This window comes from Glandiceps talaboti, chromosome 7 (assembly GCF_964340395.1).
Source record: "Glandiceps talaboti chromosome 7, keGlaTala1.1, whole genome shotgun sequence".
Classification (NCBI taxonomy): domain Eukaryota; kingdom Metazoa; phylum Hemichordata; class Enteropneusta; family Spengelidae; genus Glandiceps; species Glandiceps talaboti.
In genome coordinates this window covers 12,058,820-12,073,341 of record NC_135555.1, presented here as the reverse complement: position 1 = coordinate 12,073,341, position 14,522 = coordinate 12,058,820, and the positions used below count along the sequence as shown (strand labels likewise).

General features: G+C 33.7%; 2 protein-coding genes across 2 annotated transcripts in view; both read right to left on the bottom strand.

Moving 5' to 3' along the window:
- Nucleotides 1–6,322, bottom strand: part of LOC144437720 (protein virilizer homolog) — a 29,434-nt gene extending 23,112 nt beyond the window's left edge. Inside the window, exons 1-7 of the mRNA XM_078126727.1 lie at nucleotides 6,245–6,322; nucleotides 3,783–3,895; nucleotides 3,170–3,305; nucleotides 2,345–2,507; nucleotides 1,725–2,165; nucleotides 1,036–1,112; nucleotides 45–131 (exon numbers count right to left, since the gene is read on the bottom strand). Of these exons, the coding sequence (XP_077982853.1) occupies nucleotides 45–131; nucleotides 1,036–1,112; nucleotides 1,725–2,165; nucleotides 2,345–2,507; nucleotides 3,170–3,305; nucleotides 3,783–3,895; nucleotides 6,245–6,322 (1,095 nt within the window). The remainder of the gene's footprint in view (nucleotides 1–44; nucleotides 132–1,035; nucleotides 1,113–1,724; nucleotides 2,166–2,344; nucleotides 2,508–3,169; nucleotides 3,306–3,782; nucleotides 3,896–6,244) is intronic.
- Nucleotides 6,323–10,119: 3,797 nt separating this feature from the next.
- LOC144437944 (uncharacterized) overlaps nucleotides 10,120–14,522 on the bottom strand; it is a 31,333-nt gene continuing 26,930 nt past the window's right edge. The window contains exons 15-19 of the mRNA XM_078126978.1: nucleotides 14,378–14,461; nucleotides 13,707–13,825; nucleotides 12,928–13,074; nucleotides 11,979–12,262; nucleotides 10,120–11,446 (exon numbers count right to left, since the gene is read on the bottom strand). Of these exons, the coding sequence (XP_077983104.1) occupies nucleotides 10,455–11,446; nucleotides 11,979–12,262; nucleotides 12,928–13,074; nucleotides 13,707–13,825; nucleotides 14,378–14,461 (1,626 nt within the window). The 3' untranslated portion in view covers nucleotides 10,120–10,454. The remainder of the gene's footprint in view (nucleotides 11,447–11,978; nucleotides 12,263–12,927; nucleotides 13,075–13,706; nucleotides 13,826–14,377; nucleotides 14,462–14,522) is intronic.

Genomic DNA, 14,522 nt, shown 5'->3' with positions numbered 1-14,522 from the left:
GTTTTACTATTATAATGTATTTTGACTAATAAGACACAACTTACCAAAGGTGTTGAGATTTCACACTGGAAAGGGTTGAAGCTGGACACATACATCCATGGTTCCTCAGCTTGAAATGGCACAAATATTTCCTGTAAAAAATGTTGTAAAACAGAATGAAGCATAATGGGAATATGAACTAGTTTCACAATATAGTATATCACATGGACTGGAGTACATACACATCACCTGATTTGTATTCAAGTCAGTATTTTTGTTAAGGGTAGTAAAAAGTTCAATCTATTTGCATACCTCAAGTATTTACACATTCGTTTTTCCACCGAAATCATGATACAAGTACAACTTATTAGTTATTCTGTAGACTCACTAATTACAAAAATGGCCATTCCTTACTTCGTTCACTATCATAATGGAAATTACACTTTCTGCGTAAAAAAAAATTGTGTGGTTCCGATTACATTTATAAATTTTAAAATAGGTACTAAGGTAGGGTAGGTAGAATTTTTATTTTATTTTATTACACAGTTTTTTTCATGTGTGAGTGTCTAGTTCAGGTTTTCCATTGTTTTCCAAATGGTCTCTGTGTTGTTTATTTCTTCCTATATTAAAGATGTACAGCCATTACAGATTGGAAGAATAGTTTTATATTGTCTTTTTAAGTTGATGTCAGTGTCCACACCCAATATTTCTTGCAAGAATTCACAATTTTCGTGTTTTTCTTATTATTTTTCTCGAATATGTAAAAAAAAAATTTAGGGTTGGCATGAAAAACTAGGTGAGGTCAGGTAACCAGAACCAAATAACTTTTTTTATATGGCCTTAGTAATATTCAATTGGAAGAGACTCTGTAGAAGGCTACGTTTCAATCCCAGTTCATCACATTAGTGTTATCTGAATAAGTATCATTATTTTATTGTACACCAACTTTTTCTATAGTACTGCAAAACAACTGATTTTCACATCTAGATTTTAATCCTAATCTGAACTGGGCCATTCATAACAAATTTTAGTATTGAAATATCTAAGTGTACTTACAGGTATACTACTCTCATCATCATCACTGATAGTTTCATAGCCTTCAGTTTCTTCTTCACCAAGTAAAGATCCGACACCTTATAAAAGAGAAGTACAGAGTTGAGTTCACATATCTGCCATTTTTAACCCAATTTCTTCTTTTCCGTTACCTTGTATGAAAAATGTTTAACATCACCAGAATAACTGGTAACAAAATCTGTTTGGTGGGTGCACAAACTCCACAGCATTTTGCTATTTCTTCTGAAACATTGTTTTTATCAAATCAATCACACAGGTAGATGCAGGCAAACATTGTGTTAACGATTATATCCATGAATACAATGCTTCAACAAAGTCAGTGTTCCTCCATATGTTACTGTAAAGAAGATGACTGTGAGTAAAAATATTGTGATAAAGGTACACCATCATGCAGTAGATTTCTTCCATTTGGAAGGATTTTCAAAAAGATTTCAGTTTCCACACTTGACAGGTTTTAAAACCAACCCATGGAAATGCAAAGATCTGCCAAATACAAGTAAACAGACCTTTGTACACATACTGGTATATTCAAATCCCTTATAGAAAATGCTATAAAATAATCTCTGGTTAATTTTCTGCATAATTTTATTGATTGCTTAATTGATTGATTGATTGCTTGATTGATTGAATGATTATCAGGAGTTTCATAAGTTATAGTTTGGAAACTGTACCTTCATTGATCTCGCCATCAGAGACTCCAGCTGGGTTGGGGGAATGTTCTGGTGTTAGATCTTCAAAAAGGTCAACAGCTCTATCCAAACCTTCTGTCTCCTCTGGAATCTCTCCTGGTTCATGTATATCATCATCCAAATGAAGATTAAGGGGTTCAGGTGAACTGTCAGTCTTTGGGGTACCTGGAGGAGTTCTAGGACCCTTCCTTGGAGGAGGAGTTCTTGGTCCCTGAGATTCCTCAGGGGGTGGTCCAGGAGGTGACATTGGTTTGGACTGTCTAGTTCCACCTCTGGACCTGTCAATGTCATCAGATCTTTGTTCTGAGCTATATCTTTCATCATATTTTTGTCTCCTTGCTCTGTCACTTTCATAATCTCTCCTTTCTCTCTCCCTCTGTCTCTCTGATATGTATTCTGTGTCTTGAGACTTTGTTTCTGTGACTTGTGAATATAAAATTGAAAAAATATCACATTTAAGATTTAAGTTTTTTCAAATACGAAATAGGTGTTCTGTCATTGTCAAGTAATTTCACTCTCTATGCTTACATAGAAATCCACTTAGCTAAATATGACAACCAAGCTTAGAAGTTAGATTCAAGCACTAGATGTATTAATCTTACCTGGTGTTCTGAAACCTTTTGATACTGGCTGTGGAGGAGGAGGCGGTGGCGGTGGTGATGGTGGTCTATCATCTGCTGGCTTTGACACTGTGGTTAAAACACCATATATTGCTATGGTAATGGAAGAATATATCCCTCGCAGTATAACACCATCTGTTGGAATCTGAGGAGTAAAGATTGATAAAAATACATTTACATTTTGTAGTTACTTTTTTTATCTTGCGCATTCTTTGAAGGTACTGAACATAATTTTATCTGCATTGTAAGATATGCTATCAGTGATACTGCTGGACTGGTGCATTAGACTACTGTCATACAACTAATACTCAGTGTCAGCATTAATGCACCTTGGAGACAAATTTCCCTGAAAAACAAAGTTATTCCATTCCCTCCAAACTTTGTCATATAAAAGCTTGTTCCTGATCCTTTTGAAGTAATACAAGAAATTTTGGGTTTGCATCGTCTTGTTTTCAAGGAAATCATCAATCTTTTATTTTCCCATTGAGTTCACATGGTATTCAGTAGACATTTTGGATTCTAAAATGACTAAAGCTTGATATCATTTTGACTTTTATTTTAAAAATGTGTACAATGAACCCAGATTTTTTTTATTAATCTTAACTAAGATGAGGTTGGAGTTTACTGGAACAAGGTACCGGTAACAGAAAAAATTTAAAGAATTTATTTCCAAGGCACATCCCATGCTAAGACGAGCAGCACCCACAACAGTGAATCTTTCTGAGATACAAATCAGTTTAGAGTTCTGTGCCTAGTAGTAGTAGAAGTAAACCTCAAAGTTACAACAGTAATTAATAGTATTCTCACCTTGGAGTTGGTAACAAGCTGGATATCTGTTGTTTCATGATATTCCAATGTACCAAGTCTTTCAAAGACAGCTGAACCTGGGTTACTTAGATTATTTATGAATAATTCCAACCTGAAGTCACCTGGTGAAGTTTTCCTAAAAAAGAGTGCAAGATGTATACATTACATGTAGGACATAGAAAAAATATGTACATGTAGTGCCAAACTCCTGTGAATCTTTTGTGCATATGGTACGTACCTTTTTTTTTTCACTGGGCCACTACTCTACATAACCTTGCATGTACAAGTATACAAGTCTGCAAGATACATGTACAATGTGTTGTGCTACCCTATCAACCAGCATACCGAGAAGACCAGTTGGGGGTAAACGACACAAGATATCTTATAGTTTACCTTGCAGTTGCACACTGAGCCAAAACTAGAATACTACACATCAACAGTATCAAATTCAACAAATTACAAGTATATATCATAAACCCTGGGATAATAGATTCATGTGTACTATAAACATGATTGATTACCCATTGACCTTCTGTATCAAACATGAATTAAATTATAATACAATCAAAGTATTGACTAAATATATTATAATGAATAAATAAATCTATCTTACCCCAGTTTTGAGTCTTCTTGGAAATCTGCATGTGCCTTGGCACCAGGAGGAATGATTCTTACTTCACTAATACATACAGGTCTTGGAAATTGTACAAGATCTAAATTTAACTCCTTGACAGAATAAAAGACAGAAAAGTATGTATAAAATCATTAATCAAACTAAAAACCTTCATTAAATTATTGTGTTCTAAAATGACATTCAATTTGTTTCATCACGTTTATATCACAGTTTGCAGGCTTGTTGTTAAGGACTTAAAACTTGTAAAATATATCCCCAAGCACTTTACTGGGACCCCACATCAAAATTATGGTACACGGTCTGGAACTCTATGCAAACTCCTCTGACTGAAATCACCGATGTGACTGCATCATCAAGTTCAGTCTTAAGGCAACCTATCTGATAAGTACCGGGTATACAGCGTAAACTGTTTTTATGATGGTAGCAAGTACCTGTAGATTCATTTTTTGACTGTAAATGTCTTCTATGCATTATGATAACTGAAAACATTTGTACTATTAAATAATAGTGGCCAAATTATTGAATAAAGGATTGACAGTCTACATACATATGTGTTTGAGATATGAAAATTATCATCATAGGAGAGTCTCCCATAGTGTAATATATATAAAACATTATCTACTTTGGAATTACACAGTTTTATACACCAATATCCCTAGAGGGAAATACTAGATCCTTCGTAATTACTGCAAACACAAAGTATATATATAACAGTCGTTTTTGCTCAGGGTGGTAAACAGGTAAAATACACCTGGTCACAAGTCACATTTACCCACGTCAAATGATATGAAAATCTATGTAAGGTGACTGACTTCCACCCTGTTACCAGGGTTCTTAAACCTTAGCAAAAACACAGCATAATAATATTGTATTAGGACTACAAATGACTTCATTACATTATGATTATGAAAAGCTATTTTTAAATTATTATAAAAATTCTTTCTTTTTGTAGTATTACATTATCTATACAGACATTTGCATTAAATAAATAAATAATTCTCATCAGATATTCTGGGAGAGTGTAAATTCAACCTCCAGGGAAAAAATAGTCATTAGCAGGTATAATGAATGCATATTTAATACTAACATAAATTATTCTAGTCTGGTTATTTCGCTCTTTTGTGTATTTTAATTTTTATTGATATTTACTCAAGCTTGACATTGTGAAAATTTCAAATATAAAATCTCAAATGCTAAGAACAGTATATATATGCAAGATTTATAAAAAATTATATTAATTAAGTATTAATTAAATTATGCATAATACCCAGCATTTAGTGTTTTCCTGTGGGAAATTGAGTTGCAGAAATCTGTGTACAATTAATAATATAAATTTTAATTTATACAAATTATTTACCAAAAATTGCAGGAGTAAACACATACTCCATAATGACCTGACCAAAACAATGTATCATATTTGTCTTGTTTGGTACGAAAAAAAAAGATTGATGTTCCTTATCCTGTGTTTTAGAATAACCAATCCATTTTATATGAATATTAAATAATAATGACCCAAAATTTCACTGTCGTCAGTACACAAAAGAATTCTTTGCGTATCTTTGTAAAAACATAAACTGGCAAATTTGCTCACAACTTAAATCAATTCATTACATTTTTCTGTAATTCGTAATTTCTTCAAGACTAGAAGCCTCTATAGGATATGTCATATGTTTCAGTGAGTACTTGAAAATTGAGTTATTACAGGCGTTTCAAGCTCTGGCTCATCATCAAAGTAAAGGCTACACCAGCATTGGAATAGAAGAATCAAACAGAACCAAACACCAGTATATTCCTTCCTACTACAATATACTTGCTTTTTACAGTCTGACTCCTAGAGGATATATCACGTATTTGCATGAAACAATATATTACCTACTTATATTTCATGTTGTATATTAGTAATAATTCGAAACCGTTGCTCATCTGTGTTTACGTTTGTCTTTGGCACTGGGCACGCCACAATAAGTCGAGTCTAAAACTGATACCCAATGAATGATTTTGAAACAAAAATAAATTCACTTACATTGTCATCATCGAGGGTACCAAATCATAGGAAAGCAACACAACTCATTTGTATTACAATGTGTAAAATTGTGACTTGGAAGTCCAAACAAGAGTAGTGGTATACAGAATAACGCAAGGGGTTTATATTTGGCTGTTTTTTAATGACTTGGCACTGTTCTGGTCGCTAGCAAACTGAAATGGGTACCGGTATGTCTAACCATGGAGGTATAAGGGGAGAGTAAATTCTTAGGAGCATCAAGCCATGAACTAAAGCAAAAGCATACAGTGCAAATATATAGTCCAGGAAATGTAGGCTTTCTGACACTATTTTAAAACTGTTCATTTTGTTTATTCAAGTTTCCGCGCCCTGTGCATACGAATCTTTACGTCACGTCGTCGCACGATTTTCTTTTTGCACTCAAAATCTTACGACTTACCTCGCCATGGTCATGACTGAACGTCTCACAAAATAACAAATTGATTTCGGCCATGTCTCGCTCACCGTGATCTGCCATCTTTGTTGCTTACCCACAATGCATCTGACGTGTCCCCTAGCATAGTCATAAATATTCGTATAAATATTCGTAATGATTAGTCAGTCAGGGAGCCCAGGAACCGCGTTACAAACAAGGAAACAAAGAAACACAGAAACAAACAAACAAACAAACAAACAACAAGAAAATTATACAAATAAACATATAAACAAATAATGTTTTACAAAATAGTGAGTCAATGAAAATACCTATAGCTACAACAATTGTAGCATTAGTTTAGAGTTTGACTGCGTTTTTTTCTTTTCTGGTTTTGACCTGTTTTTGTTCCATTTGAGTTTGAACGACGGAATGAAAAACACTCAAAAAAACAGATGGAAGAAAAAATAAAACAGAAAAAAAAAAAAAAAATCAAAACTAACGCTACAATTATTGCAGGTCTGAAAATACCATAAACACATCTAGTTCCCATTGTATAAAATTATGTTTTGCCTAGTTCATTAAGTTCTGTATGGTTCAGGAACATATACCCTTGGCCCTGTCATATACCATTCTAGCGTACTAACACGACGTTTTCACAAATATAAACAAGACTAATCCATATTTGAAAAGGGATAAAAGAAAGGAAACACTAGCAAATCCTCTTGACCATTATGGAACATCCTTGCTTCTCTTTCAAACTCGGACCAGGTAAGTGTAATAATATTTGTGATGGGTAATTACAAAAAAAATGTAGAAGATACATACCACTTCCTTTTCAAATGCCAGTTTTACATACACGTTATAGATTTTCAATAAAGGTGACAAAAAAAACCAATTACAAATAACATTTATGCTGGGGAGTGGTAAACCTTTTAATCTATTTTGTCAGCAATGGTATTTGATGGGAGATGGATGATTTACATCAATATAAGTATCTTATTTCATTTTTATCTTTTTTGTTTCTTTTTCTTCACTTTCCCAAAGTTTGATCACAACACACACACACACACACATCCACACATTGCCATGATAGGCGAGGTTTATACAGCAGAATACTTCTATGGAAATCAAGTTATAGGCAATCTAAGATTTAATATAGACACAAAATAAAACTTGTGGCAATATGTTGATGTAATTACACTCAGAGTACTTGTAGGGTGGCTTCTCTGAAAGCAACTGGCAAGTTTTTCCAAAAGTAGTCGCACATTCAACCTCATTCAAAGTTTACACTATGTGATTTTATCCATAAAACCAAGGCATTGCTTTCACCTACCTGTGTAATCTACCATAACTGAACAACAATAGATTTAGTTTGTATCAATCTTAGTTTGCCTATAGCCTGGCTTCTGCAGCAGTATATCTGTTGTTGACAGTGAAACAGCACAAGGTACACACCATCACAATAAATAGATGGACTGATGAAATATGATACATAAACATAGCTTTTATTTCTCTGTCATCATAATGCTAGATACAGAACCAATCAACTGAAAACATAATACCTCATGAATAGTGACATCACAGAAGTGCTTAAATAATGACAAAATCTTCTAAGTAGGTGTACATTTCTTTGACTCATTTAAAGTACCACCGATGACAAACACAGCTGTAGCTTGATACATAAAGCCCATAGAAATAACATTACTCTGAAAAGCATACCAATTAACATTTTTCCAAGCAGTTACCTCTGTGATAGGAACAATATATCAATGATAAACACTATCAGATGTAAACTGAATGTCTTCCATGTAGGCAAATATGGAAATCTTTTCATTGAATGTTCCAACATACATCGTCTGAATACAAAATTCTGAGCCATCATCATACATGAAATATCCCTATGCAAATGAAACTAAAAGTTGTATCAATTTACAGCTACATAGGACACATACTTCATTATCATCAATGTATGTCCTTCATTATCATCAATGTATGTTTCATTATCATCAATGTATGTGCTTCATTATCGTCAATGTGAGTACTTCATTATCATCAATGTATATACTAAAAGTCATATGAAATTTGAATCTCTTATTCTAAAAAGCATCTTTCACATTTACTTATACTCTATGTATCCCACAAGTATTAAATACATATTCAAACCCTAAAATTACCTGATAAAAAGCCTCATAATAAATAATGATACATATATATTAAATCTGATTTATATAATAATTTTGTACAAAAGGTTTTGATAGATACAGTATATACCAACATTAATCTTTCTACAAGTATAATGTTACAAGGAGTAAATGATGTTCGGCAAATGACAGGGCTTGCTTTTTTCACGTTTTCCTGTAAATAGAAGTAGGTTCTATGATATGTTATACAAATACTTTTTAATATTTATTTCACCTACACCATTAATAGTGTTAAAGTACATCATATTAAGTAAACTTGGAATTCATATATATATATATATATATATATATATATATATATATATATATATATATATATATATATATATATATATATATATATATATATATATATATATATGAATTCCAAGTTTACTTAATATGTGTATATATATATATATATATATATATATATATATATATATATATATATATATATATATATATATATATATATTTATATATATATATAACTCGGTGAGTAGCAATCTGCTGAGACAGTGTATTATACCATATATATATATATATATATATATATGTCAAGTTCATTCTCTCTACCTTGAAGTTGGTCAAATTCTCAACAAATGACTATGGTACAGTTCCGATTCTTGTAAATTAACTCTTAGCCTTTTACAGCACTTTACAAGAAGTGCTGCCATAATGTGTCCATGGAAAAATATTGTCTGGTTTCATGAATGAGACAAGTTAATACAACCTTTCAGAGTTATGAACAATGTTGGAATTATAGTACTCGCAGCTGTAGGAAACTATTATGCATAAGTTTTAGGTACTGTTACAGTAGAAATGGCACTAGAAACCAGGACACTCTATTAGCAATATGCCCACATATACAGTTAGACATGCAGGGAATTCAGGTGGTAATTAACAAGACACTCAGTTTTAATTTACTGGAGTCACAACATGAGTGAAGTTACAAGTGCAATTCTACTGTCTGGGAGAAACCTTTCCATGTAGAGTTTGAGTATGTATCGATCTCTATGCTTTGCAAACATATATTGGTTAGATTTGTTGGCAATTTTCATTTTCTGGGATCAAATGAATAACAAAATCCACCTACAAAGGGGTATTTATATTAATACATCAAAAACCATGCTCCATGAAGCAGCCACCCCTCTAAAAATGATTAGTATTTGAAGAAAGTTATCAGATTTTATAAAAACATTGCAAAACAGGACAGGAGTGCTGCTGGATTCAGTGGCAACAATACTTTCAAAACAAAAAGTGTCTCCTCTGTGTGGGGGCATTTTATCTGGCCAATTTACTAATTCAGCGGGCCTGGATTCTTGTGATTTTCCTGTACAGAATATTTAAGACCAGGTAGAAACAATGTACAGTTTCATCTACACACATACTGAGGCAGCAAAGAATCACACATGACTTTGAAAAGGTAGAGACTCATGCATGGTGAGAAAACTTTTCAAGTTTCATTTCAATACACTTATATTTTGGGAATCTTGAAACAGTGAGAAGCATTTTTTTTTTGCAACCTCAATAATTTAAATTTCTATCTCTGAAAGTTTTTTTTTTCACTCGGAAAAGATTTGAGAAGTTTTACGTTAGTCTTCTCACCACATGTGTTGTGTAATATATATATATGATGTAAACTGCCCAGAATCAAGTGTATTCACAAAATTGGTTATTACCAATCTTGTCTCAAGATTACAGTAAGAAGTGCTATTTATAACAAAAACTTGTTGATGTCCAGTAATCAACAAACCAGTAATCATACACTTGCAGACAATATAGGTATAAATATTTACATATTATCTAAACACATTGGTCAAGTGTGAGATATTCATTTGCATGGATGAATAAATAAATACTTAGTATACTCTTTCCCAAATTACACTTCATCAATTATTTCAGCATTCTCCCTCACATGAGATGTGCTCCACTTGGATCTGAAATCATTTACATCATATAATTGCCAAAACAAATCAGCTCACTTTAACTAACTCTTATGAATAAATCATACATTCTTTGATAAAATCAAGACTCTTCTGCTTGTCTCTTCACTTGTCATTTTGTTTATTTGTAGCTTTGTCTGTTTGTTGGGAAGGAGCCTGATGCTGTTGTTGACTCTGCTGGGCAGGATGTATTTGCTGTGATGATGACTTTTTGGCTGCTAGAGGTTTATGACTAGATTGACTGCTAGTTTTACCACTAACAGGGTCCTTGCTGCTTGCCGTACTCTGTTTACTGATTGTCTGTTGACTGATAGCTGCTTGATGTTTGAGTTGGCTGGTCTCTGATGGGCTTTGACCACTTACTGACGTCTTACCAGGTGGCTTCTTTTTCACCAATGGATGTTTAGCCTTAGACTGGACCGATGACTTGTTTACATTTTGAGGTGATTTCCGACTAGATATGTTATCAGAGGTTCCAGGTTCTCCAGATATACCAGGATGTTTCTGTTTTTCACCTGTCTGTTTATCATCTTTCTGAGATTGCTCCTCTGTTTTACACTTTGCCATTTCAACTTTTAACCCAGTATTTGAGAAACTATCATTTAAGATATCTGACAATCCATCTAAGTCAGAATCCTTCTTAACAAGTTTCGGTGTTTGTTTTCCTCTTTTTTTGGCACTGCCCTTTTTGTCTTTTTTCTTTTCACTTGGACTGTCAGTTTGTCTCACCAAAGCACTGACAGACCTCGCTGGCTGGTTTTCTGTACACTCCATGATGTCATTAATTGCTCTCGACAGGACAGAGTCTCGAGATCTTGATTTTTGCAACTTTGGTTTCTGTTCATTGATGATTTCAGCCCGACTGTCAAATAACGAGTCATTGTCAAAATCTCCCAGACTGGCTTCCGAATTCATTATCTCACGTTCATGTTTGTCCTGTTGCCTTTTCCTACTTGTACTGTCATCTTCTGCTTCACTCTTTGGCGATGAATGCACTATTACAGCTGAATCAAATGAAGAAGGCTTATTGCTGGATAACACACTCTTTTCTCTTTTTCCTTTATCAGGTGTTCTCTTCTTTCGTTTGAATCTTGGAACTGTTATGAATAAAAGATTAATAACGTTTACATTAGCAATTCAATAAATTTACCTTGAACAATCTATCTGTGTATGCGTTTGATTTTTGAAAGCCAAGAAATTTGACATTTCAGATGTATGCTCTTTTAAAATCTGATGTTGGATAACAGATGGCTTAAGTTTTGAAAGTCACTAAAAAATCATTAATTTTGTGAAAATAACCACATCAACATGCATACCCATGAAACACAACATGAAATTTAAACTTGACATGACATATTTCAACTGTTAATATGTCTGTTGTATTTTTAAATTTTATGGTTAACCTTTTTGAAAATTTCATTTTCCATGACTTTTGACGAAAATCAATGTAACTTTTCCACGACTTTTACGAGTGGGTAACAAATTCCATAACTTTCATAGTGGATAGTATTGCCAGGACACTCAAATGGGATTATCCAACTTCCAGGACTTTAAAGGAAAAGGTAGAAATACCAGGATATTCAAGTACTTTCTGAGAGCTGATGCAGCATCTGGATCCTCAATACCTACCTGATCTATTACTTGAGATGGATTTTTCATCTTCTTCATTGAAGGATACGTCAGACTCAGTGGAGGAATGATATGAGTATTCAGCAAACATACTATCTCTTCTCTTTGATGACGCTTTCAACATACTATGCGATAGTTTGCTGTTTCTTGCCACCCTCAGTACAGCATCAAACAATTTTGGTGTCTTGTCTCTGTTTTTAGTCAGGATTGACTCTGCTATCAAGGACTTGCCACGTCTCTTCTTCTTCTGTGGGTTATTGGCTTCATTTTGTTTCATGATCTCCCTAGTAAAAAAGAAGTCAATTTCGTCAGTTCCTCTGTCTCGTGTCTGTCATCTATCTGTTCTGTGTCTGTCTATCTGTCTGTCTGTCAGCATGTCTGTCTCTCATTCCTCTGTCCCATGTCTGCCATCTATCTGTTCTGTCTGTCTGTCAGCACATCTGTCTCATTCCTGTATTGTGTCTGCCATCTATCTATCTGTTCTGTTTGTCTGTCTGTCTGTCTGTCTGTCTGCTGGTCTCTCTCTCTCTGCACTTAAAACTCCCCTTCTCTCATTTTACATCAATGTTACCAGTACAACATCATGCTTCATTTGACAATGGGTTGTCCTTTATGAAGTTTATCTTACGTCAAAGTTTCCTTTATAAAAAAGTACAGCCAGGCTTATTTCTGTCTTTAGTATTTGTATTTACCAGACACAGAGATTAGGGTAAATGTGATGCCATAACAACACCTTTCCTCGTAAATATCCCCAAAATGGTGGAATACATGTAAAGTGCAGTTGAGCTTCTTTACAACATTTTAATGAAGAGTAGGTTGATAAGGTGCTATTTATCACCTATATCGTATGTACGTTGATAGCAGTAATCAATACTACTGTATTCAAGGCAGAAATAAGTCTGATTGGACTTCCTTTAAACTACATGGTTGAACTTTGTATCCATCTTACTTTGCTTTTCTCTTGAGGCTTTCTTGGGCCTCAGGATAGTTGACAATGGCTTCCTGAAGATCTTTCTTACTCAGTACGAATAAATTAGAAAATCCTGGTGATATGACATCAGCTGTACGTCGATTACCACCTCCCATGGCTAACAGGCTGTACATGAAAATTAAAAACACAACAAAAACAAAAGATATTAAATAACAGCCCATAAATGGCAGCATGTTTTCTCTATTGATTCATAGACCCTCTACCAATGGTGTATGATTGATTATAATAAAAAAGTAAAAGTGCATGCTTTCAGTTTGACACTTTGGAGGGCTTCAAATGAGCCATAGTATGGAATCAATAGAAAAAAAAATCTTTCATAAAATTTAATTCATCATTTCACATATCCACTACATGGGATGCCATCTTGTTTATTTTTTAAACAAACCATTCACTAGTTATAGTTCTTGTGTAAAACAAGTATTCAACTCTTGCCAAAAAATAAACAAGTATTCTATGACAACACAAAGCCCTAACTTAGATTCTGTGTGTTGTATAAAGCCGAAGTCACGAAAAAATGAACCCAGAAGAGTTCACTGGTGAATACCAGCATATGAGATAATCTTATTTATAACTATATTGAGATGCAAGAACTGGCTTCATTTGTCATGTTTGAAAACATTGAAAGTCAAAAACAGGACTATTAAAACTAACCTAATGATGAACATACCATGTCAAATGCACTGTGTGTATCACTTTTGTGCAAGGTTTGAATGAAATCAGCCATATTTAAACATTACCTTATCTCACCAAAGACACTTCCAGGATGCAAAGTAGCTAAGACTTTGATGCCATCTGGTCCCCCCATTACCTGCACTATACCACTGTTTACGATATACATTTCTTTACCAACCTCACCCTGTAAAATAAGACAAGTATCACCAGTTACCAAAAATTTAAATTAAGTTTAGAACAAGCCTTCATTGAAGATGTAGTCCCCAACTGGTGTCTTATATGGCAAAGTTATAATGCAAATTTGAATGGTGTCTTTAGATACAAACTTCATAATTTATTGACCAGTTTGCTATTTGACCTTGAATGTATAGATCAAAGTCAAAGGCCATGATATATGAAGAAAGCTGACATTTGAGCCAATAGGATTAACCTCTACAGCGAATAGTTTGCCCTATGGAGCAAATAGGATTACCCTATACAGCCAATAAGATTACCCTATGGAGTCAATAGGGTTGCCCTATAGAGTCAATTGGGTTGCCCTATAGGGCCAAAAGAATTACCCTGCGGCTCTTGAGCCAATATGATTAGATTAACCTATAGGCCAACAGAGTTGTCATATAGGGCAATCATAAACTCCTGAGTACCCTATAGTCATCCTATATAATTATTCCGTAGGGTTGCTATTTGTGATCATTTAGTTTTTTTGTGAGGTTACAGGATAAACTCAGATACTGACCTTTGTACAGATGCTATCTCCAGGTAGATATAGAACTGATCTCAACTTTAAAACTAAATCTCTAAGTAACATTTTATCACAGTCCTGTAATATAAAAATATCATAATTAAATGTATACAAGTTCATGTTATGTTCGTATCTAAAG